The sequence below is a fragment of the Lepisma saccharinum genome, chromosome 10 (genome assembly GCF_977018435.1).
Source record: "Lepisma saccharinum chromosome 10, izLepSacc3.1, whole genome shotgun sequence".
NCBI classification, from domain to species: domain Eukaryota; kingdom Metazoa; phylum Arthropoda; class Insecta; order Zygentoma; family Lepismatidae; genus Lepisma; species Lepisma saccharinum.
Genome location: NC_139238.1, coordinates 30,027,382 through 30,053,826, shown reverse-complemented (window position 1 = coordinate 30,053,826; position 26,445 = coordinate 30,027,382). Strand labels below are relative to the sequence as shown.

Sequence of the window (26,445 nt, the reverse complement as noted above, 5' to 3'; positions counted from 1 at the left end):
ATATAGTGAAAAATTCATCTTCAGGACTTCTACCCTCCCAACTTTTTTTTAATTTTAGATGGCGGCTATCGATAATGGATGAGGCCCCCTTCCCCTTCGAAATAAAATCCTGGCTAGAGGCCGCGGTGGCTCAGTCGGTAACGCGTCTGACTACCATGCTAAAGGTCCCGGGTTCGACCCCCGGCCGGTTCAAATCCGGGAACTTTTCTAACGATGGAAGCGGCCCCGGCGCCCACCCAGCGTCGAATAACATGGGTACCTGGGGGAAACCCTGGGGGGTAAAGGCGTCAGGGGCGTGATGCTGATCACATCATCCCCACTCAAGACCGGATCAAGAAAGTGTGGGGCGTTACCCCCACACCCCCTATACGCCTTCATGGCGTGGTGCTATTCACAGGGGAGCACTTTACCTTTACTTTACCTTTTTTACCTAGAGGCCTGGACCAAGACCTGTCCAGAGTTTCTTCAATGGATGACTGCATCTGCATCTAGTCCCTTCGCCACCTTTTTCTAGAGTGGAGTGATTAGAGATAATTCAGATGAGAAATTTGATTAGAATAATTTATGAAAGGACTCTGCGTACGCACATGTGTGTGTGAAAATGCGAGAAGGGGGGACATAAGCAGAGGAAAAAGGTATGTAAAGAATAAATAATAAAATGCGGAAAGGAATACAAACGAAGTCAGGGAAGAAGGGGGGAGGAAGAGAGAGAGAGAGAGAGAGAATGCATGCTTGTGAAATTCATCTATACTTTTTATCTGCCCATCCTAATTTATCAATATATGGATCCTACCCACCCGGTCAAAATTTTCTGGCGCTGCCACTGTTTATATGTAGAAATTAATCCAAATTGTTCATAACATCAAAGTCCTTTTTATTCTTCTTAAATTCGTAACACGAGATAATTCTCTTCGCCTTCTATAACGCTTTAAGCCTGGATACCATGTTGTTTACATATTATAAGCTTACTAATTGGTCTACGTGGGTCGTTCAATATATAAGTTTCCATATGCTGTAAAAAAAATATTTTTAAGATACATTAGAAAACTATACATACATGTGTAGGAGGATCCTTCCTGACTTCTCCACATAATCCCCATAGAGATTCAGGCATTTATCCCACCGTTGCACCAATTTGTCCATACCCTTTGCAAGAAAATCACGGCTCTGGCTATTGAGCACTATTCTCACATTCCGCTTCACTTCATCTGTTTCGAAACGGTAACCTTGCAATTCAGACTTTAACACCGGAAAAAGATGGAAATCACTCTGCGCTAAATCGGGGCTGTGTGGAGGATGGGGCAGCCGTTCCCACCCCAATTCTTCAATTTTGTGTTGTGTTTGCACTGCTGAGTGGGGGCGAGCGTTATCGTCAAGAAGAATGACACCAGCTGACAGGAGACCTGGTCGCTTATGTCGAATTGCGTTTTTCAATTGATCCAATGTTTGGCAATAACGGTCAGCATTAATTGTTCTTCCTCGCTCCAAAAAGTCCATCAGCAGAACACCCTTAGCATCCAAGCTTCTTAACTCCTTATGACGCGAGCCCGTGTTTTCCGAACAAGCATTTACTTTTCGCTCTTGAGCGCATGCGCCTTCACGTCTGATAACGAATCGATTGTTGTTCCTTGTAGACGAAGAATGGCGCTTGTCAACCATGTGCTTCTTTTTAATGGCACTGCTTTATACAATATTTTATAGCACAGGGAAACTTATATATGGAACGTCCCTAGTATTACGTAGACGCGCATAACATGTTCCAAATAAATATAATCGCGAGAAATAAAAAATAGGAATCCTGAAACATTAAAAGCGGCCGCCAGGTAAAGCAGAACGGATAACTCCAGCTGAATAACACTGGTCCTTCTAAGGGCCAAGAGCAAGTATCGCTAAGAACGGCCCTTCTAAGGGCCAATATTCTAATTGTGGTTATCGAGTATAAGCGTCGCAAAGAGCCTTGGCGTGGACGGTCATCTGTAACAGGACACAAAACATGTAGAAGAGGCAATTAGTACATAAAATTAAAATCACACTTACCTTTTTAGCTGCAATCGTCGTGAAGAGAGGTCTTCTTCGCGGACTTCAAACTTCTTTGATTAGCGGCACTTAAAGGAAGAAAATGCACACAATTACACTTGGTGCTACAGTTAGGTAAAATATAACGAAATGTATAGGCCTAACGTATGTAATTGTCTACAACTTTTAGTGTTTTGTCTCGTATTGGAATATTTTGTTTAGTTCATTTCGTTTTTTAAAGAAAATCAAGTAATTTTTATTGGCAACAGTGTCTCAAGCAAAAATAAACTGCTTGCATTTATTTAACAAAAAATTCCTAATAGAGCGTTAGCCAATGTGCACTCTTGTTCAGCCTTATAAAGTGTGCCAATTTATGTGAACAGGAGTGTACATTGGAATATTTTGTTTAGTTCGTTTCCTTTTTTCCAGTGGCAACAGTGTCTAAGGCAAAAAAAGAACTGGTTGTATAAGATATCCAAATTCACCATTAGTCATTGTACACTCCTGTTCAAATAAAGTGGCACATTCTTCAACTGTTCAGCCCTATAAAGTGCGACACTTAATATGAACAGGAATGTACATTGGAATGTACTAACACGAGAAAACAACAAATATAAATTTAGTTTGGTAGATTATTGTTAATGCTCTGTAGTCAGTGGAACAGGGAACACTCGATGAAGCGTAATTATGCTTCTCACCACCGAAAAGTTGTGTGCGTCACTTAGTGGAAGAAGGTACTCGAAAGTAGGTGCTCGCATCTGATATTACAATTGGCTAGTTTATGCAGGAACGTGCGATCTTTCAGTTTGCGTCTCTAGTGAGTGGTGTGGATATTAATACGAGTATTTTCAGAAGGGTGGGTTTTTGCGGGTGATCTGTAGATGGAACTACCGTTCTTTATTTTTAAGTCGCTTTTTCTGCACCCTTTGCCTTATCGTGACGATGAGAAGGGGCAGACACAAACTTGAGTCGAACACTCAATCTGTTCGGCCACCGATGTGACAAATTCAAGCATACTTTTACACAATATAATGAAATAAACGAAAGCATTCACCGCGCATGCGCGAGCATCAGGCGAAAGTGATACTGAGAAAACAGCTTACAGCTCAGTCGGAGCACCATGTAGGCGACAAGTGGCACGTGCAGCTTGTCCTGTCACTTTGGCACGAAAGGTTGCACTTGTTTCTCACGTTTCGTTATCAAGTGGTGGGTGTGTCTTGTCGGCTGTCGCTTTGGTCTGGACTCCCTAAGGGAGCGGACCGAAGCGGCAGGAGAAAGGTGACAAGCAACACGAAGATTTCACACTCAAGCAGAAAGCGACAATCGACATGCGCTCCTTCAGTCTAAAGGAAAACCTTCACCGCGCATGTGTGTACAACATTCCCCAATTCCATTAATCCTCATCGTCGCTATTGGCCGAATCGGGTATTAGAGAAATTGTTTATAAAACAGAAAAGATACAAAACAGGTATTTCTGGAGAACGGGCAATCTGAGCATGAGGGAAGGTATCGATCAATGTCATCTGATATTCATTCATTTTCATCGTCGCGATTAAAATAAAGGAGAAGCAAAGCAAAGCGACTTTACCAACTGATTAATTTTATTTTATTTCGCTTTTCTGCCACTTTTGGCTAATCGCAAAGATGAAGGATGAATTATAATACTATGCGGCCCATGACCGACTGTAGACCCACGAAAAGTAAGTCGATTTTTTTGCATTAGATGATTTATGTGGCATAAAATGTGTTTCAGAACACGGAAACACGCACATATCGAGAAATATATTTCGAGAACGGTCCGAACCAAGTGTCTCAGAAATAAGTATTTAAATTAAGGGTAACAGTAGTATAAGTCGAAGACGGATTTCTTAAAATTTACAGGAGAAAAGACGAGAAAGTACTTACGGAGTTGTGTTCTTGAGGACTTTCTGAAGCCGGAGATATTTTTTTTTATAATCGTGCTACGTATTTTGCCTGTAAATAAGGTATTTTTTGTCAATCATGCATCTCCGTTGTGCGATAGCTCGTGCCGCCATTACCGTCGACTACGTGAATCAAATGTTCCGTGCGTTTGGTTATGTAACCCCCTCACAGTGTAGCAACCACGCGGAAGTTTGACAAGATGACGTGTGAGCGGTTTTTTTTTTTCAATAAAAGGTAAGACTCTAGTTTACGTCCTTTTCCTAAGGAATACGTGTCATATATCGTTGGAAAGCTTATACGTGTTTTTCATGAAAAAAAAAAAGTTATGGCCAGCTTGAAAAATCTTCCGCTATGCATATGAGGTAAGTAGCAATGATTTTTATTTGAAAACAACCTAGTTTTATGTGTCTCCGGCTTATACTACTGTTACCAAATTAAGATTATTATTATATTAAAATATTACATTTTGTATTGTTATTATGACACGAATAGGTAAAAATAAAGCATATGAATAGAAATAATATAACATCGCGCATTCATTATCATGCAAACATGTTGCTACGATCACCAAAATTGGTGTAAAATCAACTTCCCTGACAAAGAAATTAATGTTATATAGACAAAGAATTTAATATATACTAAATAACAAAAAAGGATGCGAGATCCAGTTGACAAAAGTAAATTCCTGATTAATAGCTAATTTTATGCGTGTGATTATTAGTAGTAGCAGGGTGCGAAATCCTGCGGGGACATGGGATTTCCCACCCCCACCAACAATCTTGACTTAAAAAATCCCCCCACCAACAATTTCCGTGGGGTGTGTGTTATAAAAACAAAAGGCGAGCAATTATTTTTTACTTCAAATATACTTTGCTAAGGATAAAATCGAAACCACACACAAAGTAGGGTTTTGTGAGTGTTGCATACATTTTTTCTCTCCCTCTCTCTCTCGAGAACATTTACAGATCTTACACCAATAACAAATGTTATACTGATATAATATATTCATAATAAAGATAAAATAACAATGCAATACAAAAATAACTATGACATCTAATTGATTTATACTAATATAAAGCAAAAACTAAACAAAACTTAAAACATAATACAAATATTTCAACTATTCTGTCATTGGTAAAAACTTCGGTATGGTCCCACCACCTCTCACTCGTTTCTTTCGTCATTTTTCACATTCGTACTTACCTATTCTGCATTGCAAAAGATTCTTCAAGGTGGTATTTTGTTTCTTTTCACGAAAATAATTTCAATTTGTGACATGACGAGTAATTATTATTGTCCTTATTTCGTTTCCGTAAAACACAATATGGCGAGACAGCTTGACTAGCGTGGTACATCATCATTGGGTATACAGTGTTTCCAACCTTGTCAACCGAAAAATCCCCACGAACCATTCACGGATAGCCCCACGAACCATGCACGGATAGCCCCAATTCATGAATAACCCCACGAACCATGCACGGATAGCCCCAGAAACCGAAAAATACCCATGAACCATGCACGCTTAGCCCCACAAACCATTCACGGATAGCCCCACAAACCATGCACGGCAAGGTTAGGTTAGATTCGGTTACGTTAGACAAACATAGATAAAATTGTCATCTTCTTGCAAAAAACTGCGTGGTAGGAAACACTGACAGGGAGTTACGTCATCAAACATTCGCAACATTTGGTTCACGTAGTGCAAGGAAATGAAAGGAACGACAATTGTGCATCGGAGAGATATTTCTGTTAAAAAATACATGCTTTCCCGGTGAAATAGATTCCACGATGAAAGAAAATACCTCCACGAACTTCTAAATGCTACAGGAACTCATTTCCGTAAGTAGTTTGTTTTGTAAAAATGAAGAAATCCGTTGGGACCGTATTGAATTTTTACCCTGTCATTTATTGACATCCTCAATCAGTCAGTAACGGAATTATTTGCTACTTTTAAATATCTGATATATATATATATATATATATATATATATATAAGTATATGTATATACTTAATTATTATAATGTATTTTAAAAATTAATTTACTTGTATATTTATTATTATAAATATGTATTATATGTATAAATATTTATGTGTATATATACATATATATGTGTGTGTATGTGTGTGTGTAGATTAAGATCTTCCTTCCCCCACCGATCTTCAATGATTTCGCACCCTGAGTAGTAGTGTGCATAAATAAACTTGGTACTGTCATTTAAAGCCGTATGTTCCCAGTAATTCCACGAAACCACAAATAACTGAGATATTTCTATGGTGTTCAGGAAAAGGCACATTAAGTCACAAACTACGATTTTTGAGTTGCTTACAAGTCAAACTGAAGCAATTCAAAAATAATATAAGTATAATTTTATATTGTGATGTGTAAAGATTCTAAACAGTGATGATCCAACATGCATACCGTGTCTGTAATGTTTGCTATTAAAAAATGAACCTAAATAACACTATGCTATAAAATTAATGTTTTTGAAAAGTGCTTTTTCCCAAACAGCCTAGATTTGATCCTGAAATATGGCCTGCGTAAGAAGAAAAAACACATTTCTATTCGTAGCAGCCAGTCGTGTGCACATTCAAAATCAAAAACATGAAAACACATGTAAAAGCTACCATCACCAAACTTAGCACCTAACGTAACAAAAACGTCAAAGTTTATTGTCAAACCTGACACTCCCAACCCAACAAAACAAGTTAAATCACTATCAGTATCAAACACAACACTCCTGAACTAACAATGTTAAATGTAACACTCCCAAATCAAATAAAACCAATCATACCGTATGCAAAAGAAAACCACAGTCAAGTAAAGAAAAATACATACTGTACATACCTTGAAAATATGCATTTTCCGCTATCAGTTGCTGGGTGAAATGTGTCAAGTGGCAAAAGAATAACGCACTACAAACACAGGTCCAGTCGTATCCCGGACCACTTTCACAGTTTTCTCAAACAAAATATTTTTATACACACATAAAGCCAAACACGCGTGGAAATTGTAACAGTAATGAACCTAACATTCCTAGCCTAGCAAAAACATGTAACCACTACTAAAGCTGCAATCACACTTATGTACGAACTTCACCGGCACGAATGATAGCACCAACCCCTCAGAATTCGAACCACATCAGACACCTGATCAGAACTGCCACCTATTACACAGAAACAGATGCTCATCATAATCCTTTTATAATATAAACTGAAACATGACGTAAACACATTCAACTTGCTTTACTTTTATTCTGCAATCTATGGTGCACAAAACCTAATATCAATGCACAATTTCCCACATATAGCTTAAGTCATATTACTTGTTGTTTGCAACGGTGTAATGACGTAATAAATAGTACCACATAGAACCATGTATTTCTTCGCTTTAACAAATCCTCGCGAGCTAAAAACAACTGAAGACATTCATAAACAACATAATCAGAGGCCTGCACAAGACCTGGAGCAGACCCGTTCGCGAGACATCGCTCCTGAAATGCCATGCAACCTGCGCAACATCCTCGCTTGAGCAGCTTGTATGCCAACCTGCCCAGATCGTTCCTGGCAGGCATTGTAGACCCGCCGGGTACCCGCAGTCTTACGATACCTAGTAGGTCTCAGTTCGTTCTTTCCATCAACTGCAGACCCCTCCCTCTGCATGACGTAGTTGCTTCGAGTAGAAACTGCACCGGGCCCACACCGTTCTGCAGTGTTGCCAACTGCAATAGATTTTCACTACTTAAAAAAGGGAACTCAAAGCTTCGTAAGCCACATCACCAATGAAATGAGATTTACGAATGTTGCTACCCCCCCCCCCACACACACACATTGAAATAGGTTTTCCGTGGCACAGGATCCATAAGTATATGTCGTAAATAACCAATATACGTATATATAGTGATATAGGGCAGGACTGAAACATGTCACGTTCGACGCTGAGGTCGCGAGTCAAACAACACACTGTTCTACTGCGAACACCAGAGCCGTAGCCAGCCAGGGGCATTGCCGTTACCCTCGTTTGGGGGGGAGGGCAAGTACTTGGATAAACGTAACAACAACAACAATCACAATAATAGTAATAAAGTAGCATGAAAGGCATTATTATCCTCATAAATCACGCAAAAAGGGGGTAGAAGTCGGTTCTCACGCATTTGTGTTAAAACAGAGGATTAGAAATATTTTTTCAACACGTCAATTTCACATTAGCTAATAATAGAAAACAAGCACACAAACTATTTTTGAAAGAAAGAAAGTGCATGATAAATGCATTCCGAATGTACATACATATGGCATGTAAAATTTTCATCTTAAATATTTTCTTTTCACATGGAGCGACGTATTACATAATTAATTCATCCAACTCGTAACAAACCAACATTAATAGCAAATAATATCACGGGCCGCCATAGCATTCTCTGTTTTAAAACTTTTCTCACTTAGATCGTTCGGCGCTCAGGGCCGACTCTCGCTACCCCTTTGCTTGAACTTGATGAGACTTGTACTTTAATGTTTGACCCCCACCCTGACCCCTCCGCTAGACAATTTCCGTCCAAGGTTGTGAGCATTGCACCCTGCCCCCTCTGGTTGCGCCACTGCGTGCCTGGTTAAGGCACCATGCAAAGAAAAACAATTAGTTTTCAGTGAGGAGATTTTTGTTTGCTCGATCATTCATTTAGATAAATGAAACTGTAATATTGCGTGCATTTCCTGGCAATAAAATAAAAACTGCTTACGCTGAACTGAAATCGCTAAGTATATAAATTCTCCTTGGAGAAGAAGCTCCTCCTAGGACTTCGTAGGATTTAGTTGCTACGTAAGTAGGCAACACTGGCTGCAGCCGTCCGCGTGGTGATGAAACACCTGGAGCGACACGCTGCCGGAGGGCTGTTTCCTTCCAGCAGGTTTTGCAGGCGCCCGGGTCTTGTTGAATGCCCAGGTACCTTGTAAGCGCAGAGCGCCTTGAAGACCAAGAACCCGGGTAAAGACGCAAGTCGACTCGTTGCCGTGGGCAGGCGAGCAGGTAAACCTGTTATCGCGTGCAAGCGGGCAGTGGGTAGGTAAAAGGCAAACTATGCTGGCCTCTAAACATAATCTTTATAAACTATGCAAATTTCCCACTTTCTAACTGGGGGTACGAAGAGTCAAGGGTGCCGATGAAGGGAAAATCACAAAAGTACATGGACAGAACAACACAAATCGCACAAATTATACTGGCTGCCAGCCCAATGTCTCGTTAGTCTGTAAAATGCAGTCTAGGGTTGACATTTGAGTGTCTTCTATAAAGGTCCACCCTCACACCCCGTGACTTCACAAGCGAACACAGAAAATTTTCTTTCTGAAGCCGAAGTACAATATCAAATCCTCACACAACAGGAAAACTTGGATTAAAAATGGTCATATTGTGTAGATACTTACGTTTAAGAAGCTGGCCCATGTCGACACACCTTGGCGATGGAACATCGAAAATAATATAATTCACAATCACCGTATATCTTGCAGGCAGCAGGCAAAAAAACACTAATTTGACGCAATAAAAAAGATTAATAGTTTTCGTACACTACGCAACGTCCAGCCCCAGCTTACCTTACAACACAAACTCGACCCCACCCCTCCTGTTGCAGCGGCAGTCAAGCCCAACCTGTAGACGCATGTCAGTATGTTTCTTTCCCCACAAGAGGGAGCTAGTTACTGCTCCGGAAAACTTGAAATCTATCGTCTTTTGTTCAGTGGCTTCGTTAGTGAACACTTCTTTCGCGTTTATTCAAGATTGGGTGAAATCTCCTGGACTTTGCTTCGGTGGTAGATTCTTTACTTCACAAGGACATTTTTAAGGGGGTCCGTTCCCCAAGTACTAAAATTAAATAAGCAAAATATACTTGTTGAACATTTGTTGTATGATCGAGGGTTATTTAATCCCGACAAACTTACAGGAAGCCAAGGATTAGAGTGGAATCATAAGGCTTGAATTGACAGTACCTAAGAAGATTTATGCACATTACTACTTATAACAATATGCATAAAATATTAATCAGGAACTTTACTTTTCGTCAACTGGATTCAATTCTCCATCTTTTTGACATTAATAGCCTTGCCAGAACAGTTGTTTTTATACAAATTTTAAACATCTTAGCAACACGGAAGTTGTTATATCTATTGATTGATTTGTTGTTTTTAAGTCCACTTTTTCCACAGAAAGGCTAATCGGGACTGGACCTACAGTTTAAAGTGGAATCCGAACCACTACGTGCCTCGACCGGGTATCGAAACCGCGACCCCTTGATTACAAGGTAACGACGATACCACTGCGCCATCTAGAAGGCCCGTTATATCTATATTCTAATAGGCTACCGTCTTTTAACATGTTCATGTAATTATAACAATACAACATTAACTTATAATGGATAGGCCTATAAATTAATATTTAACGTATTAATTTAAAGATTTCTTTTACTCCCTCTGTCATACAACATTACTACTCAAGGATCAGTACAAATTGTGCTTTCCATCTGCCTCTTCGTCTGTCATTTCTGTACTACCATTTTGGCATACCGGACTATAATTATGGGACAGAGGGAGTATTATTATTGTCATTATCAACATTTCTGAGATACTTGGTTCAGACCCACCCCCAACCCTAATAGATACGTGCCTGATACTTCTCCCTCTCGTTTTTTCTATCCTTCTTTCTTCCCTCTTATGTTTCTTTCTATTTATTTCCATTTTTATTTCTTTCTCTGCTTCTCTCATTCTGGCTGTTCCTTTCTTATTGTATTTCTTTAGTTCTTTCTTTTCTTCGCTCTCATTACTCTATCTATTTCTTTCTGTCTGTCTGTGTCTATTTCTTATTCTCTTTCCTTCTCTCTCTCTCTCTGATTTCTCATTTCTTTTTTGGCGTTCTACCTTTTTACGTTTCTCTTCCTTGTTATTCTCTGTCTTTCTGTCCTTCCTCCCTTTTGTCATATATTTCTTGCTTTCGTTCTTCTTTCCCTGAGTTTCTGTATCTCTTACTACTTTGTCTCTGTTTTCCAGACTGGCTCTTTTTCTTTAGGTCTTCCACGTAGCCAAATGGTTAACGCTCTTACCTTTGGTGCGAGCGGTTCCGGATTCGATTCTCGGTGGAAGCTAAAAGAAAACTTCAATGTTTATCCAGAATCGCGAGAACAATGGCACTACTTGAAAAGAAGTAGCGGGCTTCCGTCTCGAACGCAGCGGCGATGGGACTTGATGCGTCGATAGAACCACGCGTCACCCAATGAAAAATCCGCTTGGCTGTTCCGCCATTGCGTTTAGTTTAGGTCTTTTATTTTAACTCTTCTTATGTGAGTGTGAGTGTGGCTATATTATCAGTGATTTCCAAAAGTACTCATATCCCGCACCGTACGGTCTAAGCCGTCAAGCTTTGGGCTGAGTCCACGGGACGCGCGCAGGTTCGAGTCTCCAGGGAAGGGAGGACATAACAATTTTTCTCCTGAGATTTCGGCATGTGTAAGGGACCGGTGGGGAGCTACGAATGGGTAGTGTAATCCGGTCATTCAAAACCTACAACAACGACTGGGGTTCGTCGTGCTGATCACACGTCATCCCGTAGCTCGTTGGAGTCAGGCCGGTAGTCGGTACGTAGGCACTGGCCTTCACGGGCTGTTCCGCTTCGGGTTATCCAGAAGTTCTCATGTAGTTTATTTGTGAGGGCTTCAAGACTGTTCCACGGTGAACTAGACCCCACCCTGTGGTGACGCCAGCTCTTTTGCTGAGATGAATTTAATGCAAAATCTTGCTAACTGCGTATATCAATGAGATAGAAGGTTAGAGTGGCAGAAAAGCTTAAACCGATTGTCTTTTGTTGAGACAAACAGTGGCACAGGAAAGGAGGAGTACAAGGGTACGAGGGAAGACGAGACAAGCTGGAGAGGGCGGACCCAAACTCAATGTACGTAAAAACATGCGCGAAACAACGCGGCAAGTTTCAGATCAGTATTTTGTTTGCATGCGTTCGATTCTTTTGTTTATTATCGATCGCTTTGTTGTGTTTGTGATGGGGTTTACAACTCTTATAACTTCCCTTCTAATATATTTTGACGGCGGCGTTATTATTCGTGAAACTTCAATGTTGTTTCCCCGGCAGAACCTATCCTCTTATCCGCTCCACCCCTATTTGGCAATTGGACTCGTCTAGTCAGCACATGCGCAGTTGTGTCGAAGGTCGCGAACAAAGCAGACGGAGTATAGTGGTGCATTCACATCCCCTATGGAAAATATTTCAAGTTACCCATTATACTGTATTTTCTATTCCATTCTATTATATTCTATCGTCATTCGCTATCTGCTTCATTTCCTGGCATATCCTATTTCCTTCAAGACCTATATCATGTTCTATTCTGTAAATATCAAATTATGCAACATTTTCTTTTAGCACTGTGGTTACTTCACTTGGTCTGCGTTCACGGAAAACTTTATAAGAAAGAAAAAACTGTTTAAAATTAATTCAAAATGATGGAATAAGGCCTAGAGCTTTATTTGTTCCGAAATTGAACGTATTTTTAAAATTCTGAAAGATAGACCATAAAATGTTAAAAAAAGAAAAATAAATACAAATTATTTTGTGAATATTGTTATCTTATTGTCACAACAAGGTAAATCTTACATTAAAAATTGAGAATTGTAGCCTGTTCCAAAATGTATTGACCCATGCTTACACACAGAGAGAGATGGAGAGGTGTGTGTGTGTGTGTGTGTGTGTGTGTGTGTGTGTGTGTGTGTGATGGTGTGTGTGTGTAGGTTGAACTCAAATAAATCGTTTCTGCACCACTAGAGGTAAATTGAATACATCAGTCACCTAACACTGTTTTCTAACACTTTCAGCGTCATACATTTTGCAGTGCCAGAAGAACGATCCACAGCTGGACAACTGCCTCACCCAAACAGCCAACTTCCTTGCGTTGAATGTCAGGCGAGGTAAGTAAAAAAAAGTTCACAGATAAAACACGTGGTCCGCTTATGTTTCATATAGTCCATAACATCAATCATCAACAGAGGCGCAACCACGAATTTTTGTCTGGGGGAGGCAAGTACCAGGAGGATAAACGTGCCAATAATAATAATTAGTATTATTATTATTGGCATTTTTTCTGATATTTTCTCAACACGATCAATTTCACATTAGCTAATAATGGAAAAACAGGCACACAAACTATATTTTTGAAAGGCAATATTACGAATATAATTCCTTTTGTACAGTGTCTCTCAAAAGTTTTAGGACAACGACATGTTAAACTAGGCAACCCAATTTACACAAGGCGTTGGTGGGTTGCGTGTAGTGTTAGGCTCAATTTCAGGGTTGCCACATGCACAATAGATATTTGTGAAATACGCGAAAGAAATGAAATGAAGTACGTATTTTTGTATAAAATTATTAAAAATATCAATATTATTTCGAAAATTACGAATTTCTTTCTAAAAGAAAAGAAACTAGGTTTTCTAGTATTTCATCGCTGATGAGCCTAAGGAAAGGATAAGAGGTTAGAGGAAACGAAAGACGACAAAGGAGAGGAGAAAGAGAAAGCGAAAGGAGAAGAGGAAAAGTAGAGGAGAGAAGAAAGAGAGGATAGACGAGGAGAGGAGAAGTAGTGAGAATAAAGGAAAAATCGAGGAGAGATGAGGAAAATGGAGCAAAGAAGAGTGGAGGAAACGGAGAGAAGAGGAGAGGAGGAGACGAGAAGAGGGGAGTGGAGAAAAGAGTAAAAGGGAAGAATGAAAAGAAGAGGAGAAGAGTGCAGTGGAAATCTAAGACAGAAAAGGAGATAAGAGGAGTGGAGAAGAGTGGGATGGAGACAAGATGCGAGAAAAATAGAGAAGGTGATATGAGAGAAAAGCAGAGGAGAAGGAGGGGAGAGATGAATAAGAAGGAGAAGAGAAAATAGAAGAGAATGAAAACGAAAGGAGAAAAGAGGTAGTTGGAGAAAATATCGTCTCGGCGTCAAGAATTGATGAAATTATCGACATGAAACAAAACACTCAATAACGTTTTGAAACATATTGGAGAATGTAGATATTAGATCGGTGCCATATGCCTTTTGGCTGAGTTCAGAGCAAGATGAAATCTTTCACGTAAGATCATTGGTTTTACCTGCGATTATACCACTAAAAACATGAATGAAATTTTAACATTTATCCAATTTTTCTCGACTTCTCGGTTCGTTGAAATGAAGATGTTGTAATTAAATATTTCCCCTCCCCCCATCGTTAATTCCAAACTGAATCATTCCGTTTTACACAGCGTGGACAATGAACACAATGGGATATGTCTAAAACTTACGAAAATTTTCTGCCACCGGAGGGGTTTGAACCTACGACCATCAGATTGACAATCCTTAACGGTAACCATTACCCTACAAGCTGTCGCTTCTGAAAGTAGGTAGAAGGAACTGACCAACATTTTTGCAAACGGTGTAGTTATTTCGTGTTATCTTACGCAACAGCAAATACATTTCATAAGACTGTTCTGGACACGAGACTTGCGTCAGTAATCAAGCAGTTCGTCTGTTACAGTATCACAGGAAGAGAGCATCGTTTTGCAATGTTCAAGCCTCTAGATATTTTCCATTCCCATTCATAATATCAATCACAATAATAAGTTTAGTTTTTCATCATCACATCAAATTATTTCTCGAAGATAGTTACTATTGATTGATTGATTTAGTGTTTTAAGTCCACTTTATGCAAAGTAAGGCTAATCGGGACTGGACCTACAGTTAAAGTGGAATCCGAACCACTATGTGACTCCACCGGGAATCGAACCCGAAACCCCTTGATTACAAGGCAACGCGGAAAGAATTTACAATACCGGACCCTATTGTAATTTCTATGCTACGTCTTATACTCACGAAATAATTAGTCGCGATGATTTATCTCAGGTCAACATGTTGGGGTGAGGTGAAGAAATTGTTCATTAACGTGCAGAAGTTGTAAAATAAGCTTTTCAATTCTCGCAATGACTCTCCGTATACAGGTATGGGAGCCACATTTGTTGATATGAAAAATTGACGTTTGCAATTAGTACGTTGTCTAGAGCGTTGCCACACTGTTGATTTCGTACTTGGAGAGCATGGAAATGCGTCGAGGATGACGAAGAAGACGACAGTGACAGTGACAATCACGATGTAGAAGAACATGTGGAATGTGGACTGATTTGATTACAGGTAAGTTTGGCAACAGTGCATCGATCGTAAAATTGCAGGATACGAAAATGGCGTCTTCGATGATGAACGTTTCCCGTTGAAGAGCTACGAAAATAAGATTGTTTATCGGTTAGTTTTCACAATTAGCGCAAAGCCATTCACGGATAGCCCCACTGACCATTCTCGGTAAGGTTAGGTTAGGTTAGGTTAGGCAAACATAGTTAAAATTTGGGGTCGTAAAACCATGCACGGGTAGACCCACACACCATTGACGGATAGCCCCACGAACCATTCACGGTGGTTAGATTAGGTTAGGTTAGGCAAGGCAAGCATAATTAAAATCAGGAATGTATATTTCTTTTTTTTAAGTGTTGGAAACAAAATTTTCCGGTAAATAATGAGCAATCGTGCCGATCGCGGACCACTCAATTTAGCTTATTTTGCAATTTCTACACGTGACTCTTAAATTTTAACTTCAAATTCGGGATTAGGAGGCCTCAATTAGTGAGTATGAGACATATTACAAAAATCGGGTAGGGGTCCGGTAATTTAAATTCTGCGCCATCGGGGAGGCTGATAGCTGCTATACTACAAGAAAGCAAGTCAAAATTAAAGTAAAAGTTTAACTACATCTATACCCAACGACGTTTACAATATTGGAAGGACAGAATACTTAGAAACTGATGTTTCAACGGAAGGTAAAAGCGTGGTGTAGTGGCTAGTATTCTCGATTGGGATGCTAGCGGTCCTAGGATCGATCCTTCTTACGAAGTGTTCTCTTTTTTCGATTCTCATTTTATTAAACAACGGCATGGTGGCAGTATTTGTAATAGCAGTGTAAAGTGGCTACAATGTTCTGCATCTGGAATGTGTATATATTAAAAAAAAAAAAATAAATAAATGAATTGACACACGTTCAAAGGGATATTTGCATGAATAAGATCATAATTTATGATTCTCTAACGATAATTCTGTACTCGTTTAAAGACATTGACAAATATTAATGAAATAACTCTTTATATTTGTGGCAATTCAGGATATACTAATTTTACCCCTTTTCCCACTCGAGATCAATGCAAGGACACCTCCGCAAATATCGAATGAAAAGTTTTCAACATGTGCAATTCTCCGTTAAATGTTTTCCGCCGATTCGTTCTACCTTCGTTTTCTTTGTTACAAACAAGTTTTCTTTGCACATTACATGTAGGAGGAGAGTTGCAGCTGCATTTCACGTTGGTCAACTCCTTCTACCTGCTTCCAGGAGTGACAGCTTGTAGGGTAATGGTTACCGTTAAGGATTGTCAATCTGATGGTCGTAGGTTCAAACCCCTCCGGTGGCAGAAAATTTTCGTAAGTTTTAGACATATCCCATTGTGTTCATTGTCCACGCTGTGTAAAACGGAATGATTCAGTTTGGAATTAACGATGGGGGGAGGGGAAATATTTAGTTACAACATCTTCATTTCAACGAACCGAGAAGTCGAGAAAAATTGGATAAATGTTAAAATTTCATTCATGTTTTTAGTGGTATAATCGCAGATAAAACCAATGATCTTACGTGAAAGATTTCATCTTGCTCTGAACTCAGCCAAAATGCATATGGCACCGATCTAATATCTACATTCTCCAATATGTTTCAAAACGTTATTGAGTGTTTTGTTTCATGTCGATAATTTCATCAATTCTTGACGCCGAGACGATATTTTCTCCAACTACCTCTTTTCTCCTTTCGTTTTCATTCTCTTCTATTTTCTCTTCTCCTTCTTATTCATCTCTCCCCTCCTTCTCCTCTGCTTTTCTCTCATATCACCTTCTCTATTTTTCTCGCATCTTGTCTCCATCCCACTCTTCTCCACTCCTCTTATCTCCTTTTCTGTCTTAGATTTCCACTGCACTCTTCTCCTCTTCTTTTCATTCTTCCCTTTTACTCTACTCTCCACTCCCCTCTTCTCGTCTCCTCCTCTCCTCTTCTCTCCGTTTCCTCCACTCTTCTTTGCTCCATTTTCCTCATCTCTCCTCGATTTTTCCTTTATTCTCACTACTTCTCCTCTCCTCGTCTATCCTCTCTTTCTTCTCTCCTCTACTTTTCCTCTTCTCCTTTCGCTTTCTCTTTCTCCTCTCCTTTGTCGTCTTTCGTTTCCTCTAACCTCTTATCCTTTCCTTAGGCTCATCAGCGATGAAATACTAGAAAACCTAGTTTCTTTTCTTTTAGAAAGAAATTCGTAATTTTCGAAATAATATTGATATTTTTAATAATTTTATACAAAAATACGTACTTCATTTCATTTCTTTCGCGTATTTCACAAATATCTATTGTGCATGTGGCAACCCTGAAATTGAGCCTAACACTACACGCAACCCACCAACGCCTTGTGTAAATTGGGTTGCCTAGTTTAACATGTCGTTGTCCTAAAACTTTTGAGAGACACTGTACATATAACATGTGTAACTTACATGTAGAACATGTGTTTTACACATATGCAACATTGAGCGACGTAAAATAAGAAAATACATATGCAATATGTTAACACAAAAGTGTGCACGTATTCAATGTTTCTTTAATACATATATACTATTTTAATACATTACATAATCAATTCATCCACCTCATAACAAACCAAGAGTAAAAATAATATAATTTGTCTCTCACATGTGTGTGCTCCTTTTCCTCCAAACGATTGTTCATACATTTAAAACAAAACTGTTTAGCAACAACAGTCTGAAGTACACATTTGGACTTACTCCTCTCTCGACTAATTCACAATGCATTAGCCTATAGAAAAGAATAATATTGCGAGCGAAGCGAGGAAGAAAATTTCTAGATCCATTTTTTGCAAACTTAAAACAATATTGATTTAATGGGGCGCAAATAATTTCACGGGACGCCATGGCATTCTCTGTTTTACAACTTTTTTCATTTAGATCGTTCCATGCTCAGGTCCGACTCCTGCCGCCCCCTAGCTACTACGGCTCTGAACTTGATGAGAGACTAAGAAAAGCAGTTAATGCGAGCGAAGCGATCAAGAAAATTTTACGAAAAGTATTTTTATGTGCATAAAATTTGAAATCGAGGGTGGGCAATTGCCACTTTGTACTTCCCCCCCTGCAGGTGCTCTTGGCCGTCTGGAAGAAAAATGCAAGAATTATATGAAAACTAATCCCATCTTGAGTATCATCCTGCTACTCTTAGATTCTGCTAGCCTTTCTTTTCTTCATTTCAGTGTTTGCTCCCCTTGCGGTTGCGTCACTGCCCGCAAATAATTCCACGGGTCGCCATGGCATTCTAATTTATATATAATAAATATATAACCAAAAAATATAATATTTCTTTTCATATGCAACCCATTTATAAACGAAATCAAATAGTAATTGAACCCCTATCAAAATATATCGAATCGCACGACTAATTATTCAATTATTTCATTTACATCGTTCAGCGACCCCTAGCTACGGCTCGGGTCTTGATGAGCGTCAGAAGTAGAGAAAGTGCGAGCGAAGCGAGCAAGAAAATTTTACAAAATGTATTTTTATTTTCATAAAATTTCAAATCGAGAGGGACAATATTCCCTCTGTGTCCCCCTGAAGGTGCACTTGGCCGTCAATGTTTGCCCCCCTTGCCCCCCTATAATTGATTTCCTTACAAGGTTGGGGAGAGAAAATGCCCCTGCCCCCCTGTGATTGCGCCACTGGTCAACAATGATTAGTTTGTTCCTTCGTATAAGAATTTTGCTTTTGAAACACTGAATTTTGATACTTTTTATATTGTTGTTAGACTTGAGATTACCTCTCTTCAAACCTCTTAACAATGAATTTAATTTGATTTTAAATGCTCTCAACAGAGAACACTTCGAAGAAATTTGACAAATTAATTCTGTCTAAGAGCGGATTTTGAGAAAGGGCGAAATGGATAACGTAACATGTGCAGTGGGATCCATGAGTACTACCCTGCAAATTGTCCATCACCATTTTCGTGTACTTTATTGGACCCAATAAGAGCTTCAATAATTAAAAGAAAACTCAAAACAAGCTGTTGACAACTTCTGCACCAGCATACATAAAACTCCATGCTTAAAAACACATAGGATGCAAGAGATAAAAATTAATTAAAATAGTCATGGTCAATTTGCACGGTAATACTCATGGATCCCACTGTACAACATATTGAATTATTTTGAAATTTAAGTATTTTCAATTATTTTAAAGAATTAAGCGTATGTAAAAAATAAACTTCTTCAGCTGATCTATAACATGTATAATAGCCTACAGTTGAAAATATATTTCACAACTTTTACTGTTCATAATTATTGCGTATTTTTCATTGTATGGATTAATTATGTCGCAACCAAATATTTTTGCACTTACACACAAAATGCCTGTGCATATCGTTCTTGTGTTGAAGTTTAAATGAGATTTTCTTGTTGTTTATATTAATTTGTAGCAAATTATAGTGGCAGCAGTGTTTTCAATATGTTGAATGGTTTTTTTTTCTGCAGGAATCAATGAACTGGATATTAGTAATGTTGAGCCTGTTGTCATAGACGAAATCACACTTGCCCTTGGGGAGGGGCCTGACGGATATAGAGCCACATTCAACAACATTGAAGCCTACGGAGTTAGTAATCTGACTGTAATGGCTGTTAGGTAAGGAATAAGTTAATACTTAAGTAGCCATGTGAACCTGCAAAAAAGAAAAAAATCAAAGTTTGTGGGTGGTTTGGGTGGGAACAAGACGAGATTTGGCAGTTTTGGTCTCCTCTCGAGTTTTAAACGCCTGTCCCGTTCTCGTGTCTGTTCTTGCAAGACCGTCTTGATACCATACCTAGTGTGGGGGGAAGGTTCAAAATCGAAGTGTGTTCTGACCATGCTACAGTTCCATGTTCCATCAGAACTACAACTACCTACACTTTACATGTCAATCTCCTATTGCAACAGTGCGCTACGTCGCCACGGGTCTCGGGATCGAATCCTGGCCTGGGCATTGGTGTTCTTTGTGAGTCTCTCTTCATTAATTTTATCATATCATCCCTCATCTCCATTTTCGCGATTAGCCAAAAGTAGCAGGGAAGCGGAGTAAAATAAACCAAATGAAATCCTGTTGAAACCCTATTATTTTCAGTTATATGTACAGCGGCATGAAAAAGTATTACTAGTGTCCTTCTTTATTCTCATTCATTTTTTAAGGGATAGAATTGTATTGGTCCTTTGAGTTTGAGTTTTAAGTTCACTATATGCACAGATAGGCTAATCAGGACTGTACCTACACTTTATAGTTGGATCCAAACTACTACTATGTGCTTCCACCGGGTATAGGACCCGGGACCCTTTGATTTACAAGACGACGTCGTTCCCACTACGCCATAGGGTACACCCCTTGTACTCGTCCTGGTTCAAAATTGTCAATTACTTTGCTGATGTTCAGCTCAAAATTTTCAATATGACATCAAAGATTGATTGATTTTGGCTATTTAGTGTCGCTTCTCTGCCTAATCGCGACGATGAGGATGAGTGATGAAATTCATATCGGGACATTAAGAAAGAACACCCATGCTGAGGTTCATTCTCTTCGTTGTATGGGCTGACCTCCGTAGCAGAGTGGTTAGCGTGCAGTGCTAATCACTCTGCCACGGAGAATGAACAAAGAGAATGAACTGACGTCAAATAATTTAATTGGTAATATGCAGAAAACGGATTTATATGTAGTAAAAATATGCTAAATACGTATTTATTATTTTCACCAAAACATCGAGTTAAATATGAACTTAAAATTGGAAAAAATATATATTTTAATAATATAAGACACTAGCTGATTGCCCGGCGTTACGTGGGAATTTATTTATCCCAATCTTCTATTAAACAGGAATATATTGAACTCTAACTATAGCGTAAAATGAACTTGAAGTTGAACGGCATTAGGAATGTCACTATTCATCTCAGCGGCCCCGAAAACTATGGATTCCACACTAATATCGGTCGTTGTCGATTATTTTTACATGTCACTCCCTTCTCACCACCACCCTAAGGGTGCCAGTGCTGTCTTACCCCTACAGTATTTATTTCGAGATTGCAACTGATACGCGTACCAAGTTTGATTGAAATCGTTCCAGGCGTTCGAGAGTTATGCCGGAACAAACACACACATTCATACATTTTTATATACCGGGTGAATCACCTAAAACTTGCACCACAAATACAGTATTTCAGAAATGGAAGGTGCTATTGATGTGCTGTTTCCACAGAAATGAAGTGTAACCAAGGGATCATAATTGTAGCCCATACACAGATTTTTATAATTATTAGAATCTGTATTTATTTTAGAAAGTTACATTTTCTCAAATGGAACAATGCCTATTGACAGTAACAAAATAAAACTAGAGTAAATTAGAATGTCAATGGTGTTTCTTTCAGGATTCTAGTACAAGTAGATTTCGAGCTATCGTAGTTTGAAAATTGTACAGACCGGAAGTTGTCTGCTCCATTCAACTGCTTAGTTACGAGGCTCTGATGTTCATATGTTTGTTCCCTGTACAGTCCACTGATTACATTGCGACTTCCTTGTCAGTTACGTGGTGATAGTGCAAGAAGTCGGATGTGGTGGAAGATGGTGTAAACTAGGAAAATCGTTGTTTTCAGAAATTAAGACTGTGCATTGACAACACTGCTCGTGTTTCAGTGCCACAAAAGGTGTGTTTCAAAACTGTATACATCATGCAATTACTGAAAAAAAAAAAAAAAAAAAAAAAGAAACTTTGAAATTTTCATGAAAATAGTGTTACTTACATGCACCTGGCAACCATACGACGCATCAGGAATGGAACACGACTGGCCTTTCCACTGTCTCTTTTCAAGCGGGGGAAAATGTAATCTCATTTTTTTTTCCTAGTTCCCCCTTAAAGACGCCTCATCCGATTGGCTATCGGTAGACATTTATCACCATCCTCGGTGCCTTCCAAACTCACGTGAGGAAACGAGGCTGATGTGACCGCGCAGTGGCGCATGCTATAGATAGTCCTATGCGTCTCGAGAATGTTCATTGAAAAATACAGATGTTACAATCAAAAACAGCATGTTTCTAATAAACCAGATGAAGTTATACAGGGAGGTTATTTCAGTCGTTCACCGCCAGCCTGTCGGCCGTTCAGCGGACTCTTCATGCAACAGGTCCCGGCAAATTGCGTTCAGGAAGTCCGTAACAGAAACCGCTTGTTTTGTAATGTTTCCACTTTTCACAATTACAGTTACAATTACAATTGAAATAAGCACGTACCTTGTCGCAAGGATGCTGTGTGTGTGTGTGTGGAAAAGGTGTCCTCCCAAATACAAATATTTCTGGCACCTTATTTCTGACAGAAAATCTTAGATTAGTCATCGCTACTTTATCCTCAGTTGTCGCGACAGCGCCGGCAGCTTATCGGGGGTTGGGTGAGTTGTCTGTCAGCCGCGAGAGGGCGCTTCATACTGCACGTGTCGGCAGTGATGCCAACCGTAGGGACATGTCCCTAAGCATAGGGACTTTTCACTAAATTTCTCCCGCGTAAGAACGTAGGGACAGATTGTGCCAAATGAGGGAAAACGTAGGTACTTTTTTCAATCTTGGTAAATGACATTTTATGAATTAGTTTATCTGGATACTTTAGCGAAGAGGAGAAAAAAGAACTAACTAACAAATCTCCATCAGAATTTTGAAACATGTTATCGGTTACCAAAAACTTTCAAGGCAAGTTCCTTTTTGAAAACATTTCCACTCTCGCGAAAATAGTGCTAACATTGCCACATTCTAAAGCGGAAACGGAAAGAATATTTTCAATGTTAAGTGATACAAAAACAAAAAAAGGGCCTCCCCGATGGCGCAGTGGTAGCGTCGTCGCCTTGTAATCAAGGGGTCCCGGGTTCGATACCCGTGGAGGCACAAGTGGTTCGGATCCCACTTTAAACTGTAGGTCCAGTCCCGATTAGCCTTACTGTGCATAAAGTGGACTTAAAACACCAACTCAACTCAACTCAACAAAAACAAAAAAGGGAAATAAAATGGGACCAGAATTGTTAAAGACTGCAGGAAATACAGCATCACCAACCAACATCTATCTCTGCACAGCAGCAGCATGTATGACTTCAAATAACATAATCAACAGTAAACGACTCAACGTTATTCATTAGGGGTGTGCGGGATCCTTTACTTTAAAAAGTCGTTAATTCTCGACGTTTTCTCCCTTGTAAGTTTCTGGAACTTATCGAAAATTGTAAGTTTTTATTCTAGAAATGCAAAAACAATCACTTAAAGTGAAAATGACTTGTAAAATTCGAGATTTCCAGTGCTTCGGGAAATTTCGAACATTTCCCGTCCCGAAAATTTTCCGACTTGGTCGGGAAATTGCAAATTTTTCAGTCCCGAATGTCGGGATTTAAAAAAATTACCGTCCCGATCCCGTCCCGACCCAAAAAATTCTGTCCCGCACACCCCTATTATTCATTAAGGCAAGAATTTCCAATACCGGACCCTTCTGTAATTTCTATGCTACGTCTTATACTCACGAAATAATTATTCGTGATGATTTATCTCAAGTTAACATGTTGGGGTGAGGGGGAAAAAATGTTAATTAACGTGTAAAAGTTGTAAAATAAGCATTTCAATTCTCGCAATGATTCTCCGTATACAAGTATGGTAGCCATATTTGTTGATATGAACAAATTACAATTAGTTACGCTGTCTACAGCGTTGCCACACTGTTGATTTCATACTTGGAGAGCATGGATTGTATAAGAATAGCGGAAGAGAACAGTAAAAAAGTTGTTAATGTTATACAGATTGTTAGGTGGAGTGTGCAGGAGGGCTAATTAATAAACTTATTCATTTCAGTATATTGCCCAAAGAACATGCTTACATGTGACAGCGACAATCACGATGTAGAAGAACTGATTTGATTACAGGTAAATTTGGCAACATTACATCAATCATAAAATTGCAGGATACGAAAATGGCGTCTTCGATGATGTTAAAGTGATACGAAAAAAATATTTTTTATCGGTTCGTAATCACAATTACCGCAAAACCATTCAGGAATAGCCCCACTGAGCATTCTCGGTAAGGTTAGGTTAAGTTAGGTTAGGCAAGGCAAACATAGTTAAAATTTGGGCTCGAAAAACGGGTAGCCCAACAAACCATTGACGGATAGCCCCACGAACCATTCAGGTACAAAAAAGGTAAAGTGTTCCCCTGTGCATAGCACCACGCCATGAAGGCGTATAGGGGGTGTGAGGGTAACGCCCCACACTTTCTTGATCCGGTCGTGAGTGGGGGTGATGTGATCAGCATCACGCCCCTGACCGCCTTTACCCCCCAGGGTTTCCCCCAGGTACCCATGTTATTCGACGCTGGGTAGGCGCCGGGTCCGCTTCCAGGTACGGTTAGGTTAAGTTAGGATAGGCAAATGTAAATTCGCTCCTTCATTAATTGTGGAAGCACCGAGCAGAAAGATTTGGTAAGTAAATATGTATATTTTATCTTCTGTTTTGCATGCTCATGAGGTGATAATTTTTTTAGTCGCTTTACTTGGCGTAGGGACATTTGGTCAGTTGTAGGGACATTTTGACTACGTCTGTAGGGACATTGCCGAAAAATGGTTAGCAACACTGTCGGCTACCAGACTAGTCAGTGTACGTTCAAGTTCACTTCTGTTTGCGTTTATCAGTACGCGTGTTGTTTATACTGTGTTGCTACTCATGGCCAGTGCTTTATTGTGTGTTAATTGTTATTCATTCATTAGTTATGTCGTTAAACAAATATAGTCTTGAACAGAGAGTTTTTATGTACGATAATTACGTGAAAACGAATTCTTGCAGAAAAGTGGTCAGGGAATTACGATAGACCGGATCTCTTGAACCTAAGAAACGTGTTGTATTGCTGTTAAAGGAGGTCATTTTCAACATCTCTTATAACACAGGAGGTTAGTGATCATCATTATTATTACTTTTAAATATCATTTTACGCTTTCTGTTTGCTTTATGCGCCGGGATGCTGTCTTCCCTTTCTGACAACTGACGATAAAGTAGCGATGTCTAATCTAAGATTTTCTGTCAGAAATAAGGTGCCAGAAATATTTGTATTTGGGAGGACACCTTTTCCAGCATCCTTGCGACAAGGTACGTGCTTATTTCAATTGTAATTGTAACTGTAATTGTGAAAAGTGGAAACATTACAAAACAAGCGGTTTCTGTTACGGACTTCCTGAACGCAATTTGCCGGGACCTGTTGCATGAAGAGTCCGCTGAACGGCCGATACGCTGGCGGTGAACGACTGAAATAACCTCCCTGTATATATTAACATGAGTTTTATTGCCAGTATTGAAACCAAATTGAAAAATATAATAAGGTTAACAAAATCTTTTGGAACCATTCTATCGTTCCATTAATTCATCTAAGTTACATTAAAGACACATACCAAATACCAATTAGACTTAACGAACTTTACCTTACAGGAATAACGCTAGTGTACGTGCAGTGTATCAGATCGGCGTGCTACCCAGAACTCGAGTGCCTCAGCCTTCCTGGTAGCTCTGGAACACTCGAGCTCGTCTTGTGCAGCACCAATCAGATCACGCCTGACGTCATCTCTACTTCTTATATTTAACCCTAGAGTTCGTTAGTGTACACATCATCTTGAAAGACCCGTTTACATAACAAAGTGGTCTTAACCTCCCCCACTCGGGGGTAATTTACAAAAATTACACCTTAGTTATGATACCATTTTAATTTAAGTATGTTCTGGGTAGCCAGCGCCGTTATTCCAATAAATCTGATGTTGTGTGTCGCGACATAAAGCTAGGCGTACAGACCCCATCTGAAATATACAAAATCGAGAACTGTATCTTCGTAACTTGCATGAACACCCTGTATAACATTTATAAATCAAACATATGTATATTATTTTGATTACTTTTCACATATAAAAATAATTAGTATACAAATTATTTACAAATGTATGTGTCGACACATCATTAATGGATTTGCAACAGTGTTTTTGGATTTTTAGATTACGTAATCTTTAACCTTCGTTCAGTAACACATGTCCGGAAAGGAATTCAAAAGTCTGACCTTGAGTCAGTTAGGCAGATAAAACTTGAAATAAAGACATGCCTATACAGCAGACTTCTACAAGTAACAGATGGTTACACAGATAAGACGCAACACAAGGAGTTCTGACACGTGTTTTGGGTAGCACGTCGATAAAGGAAAAAAAGTCTGGGGAGTTCTAATCGTGAAGTCGAGACAGATACCTTTTCAATTGACTAACATGAGCTCGACGAATTTTCCTGGAGTCATTTACATTTTCTAAT

The 26,445-nt window shown here is 39.3% G+C and overlaps 1 protein-coding gene across 1 annotated transcript in view; it reads left to right on the top strand.

The window, feature by feature from the left end:
- Jhbp2 (Juvenile hormone binding protein 2) overlaps positions 1-26,445 on the top strand; it is a 47,884-nt gene that overhangs the window by 3,653 nt on the left and 17,786 nt on the right. The window contains exons 2-3 of the mRNA XM_083129701.1: positions 12,800-12,892; positions 19,608-19,755. Of these exons, the coding sequence (XP_082985827.1) occupies positions 12,800-12,892; positions 19,608-19,755 (241 nt within the window). The remainder of the gene's footprint in view (positions 1-12,799; positions 12,893-19,607; positions 19,756-26,445) is intronic.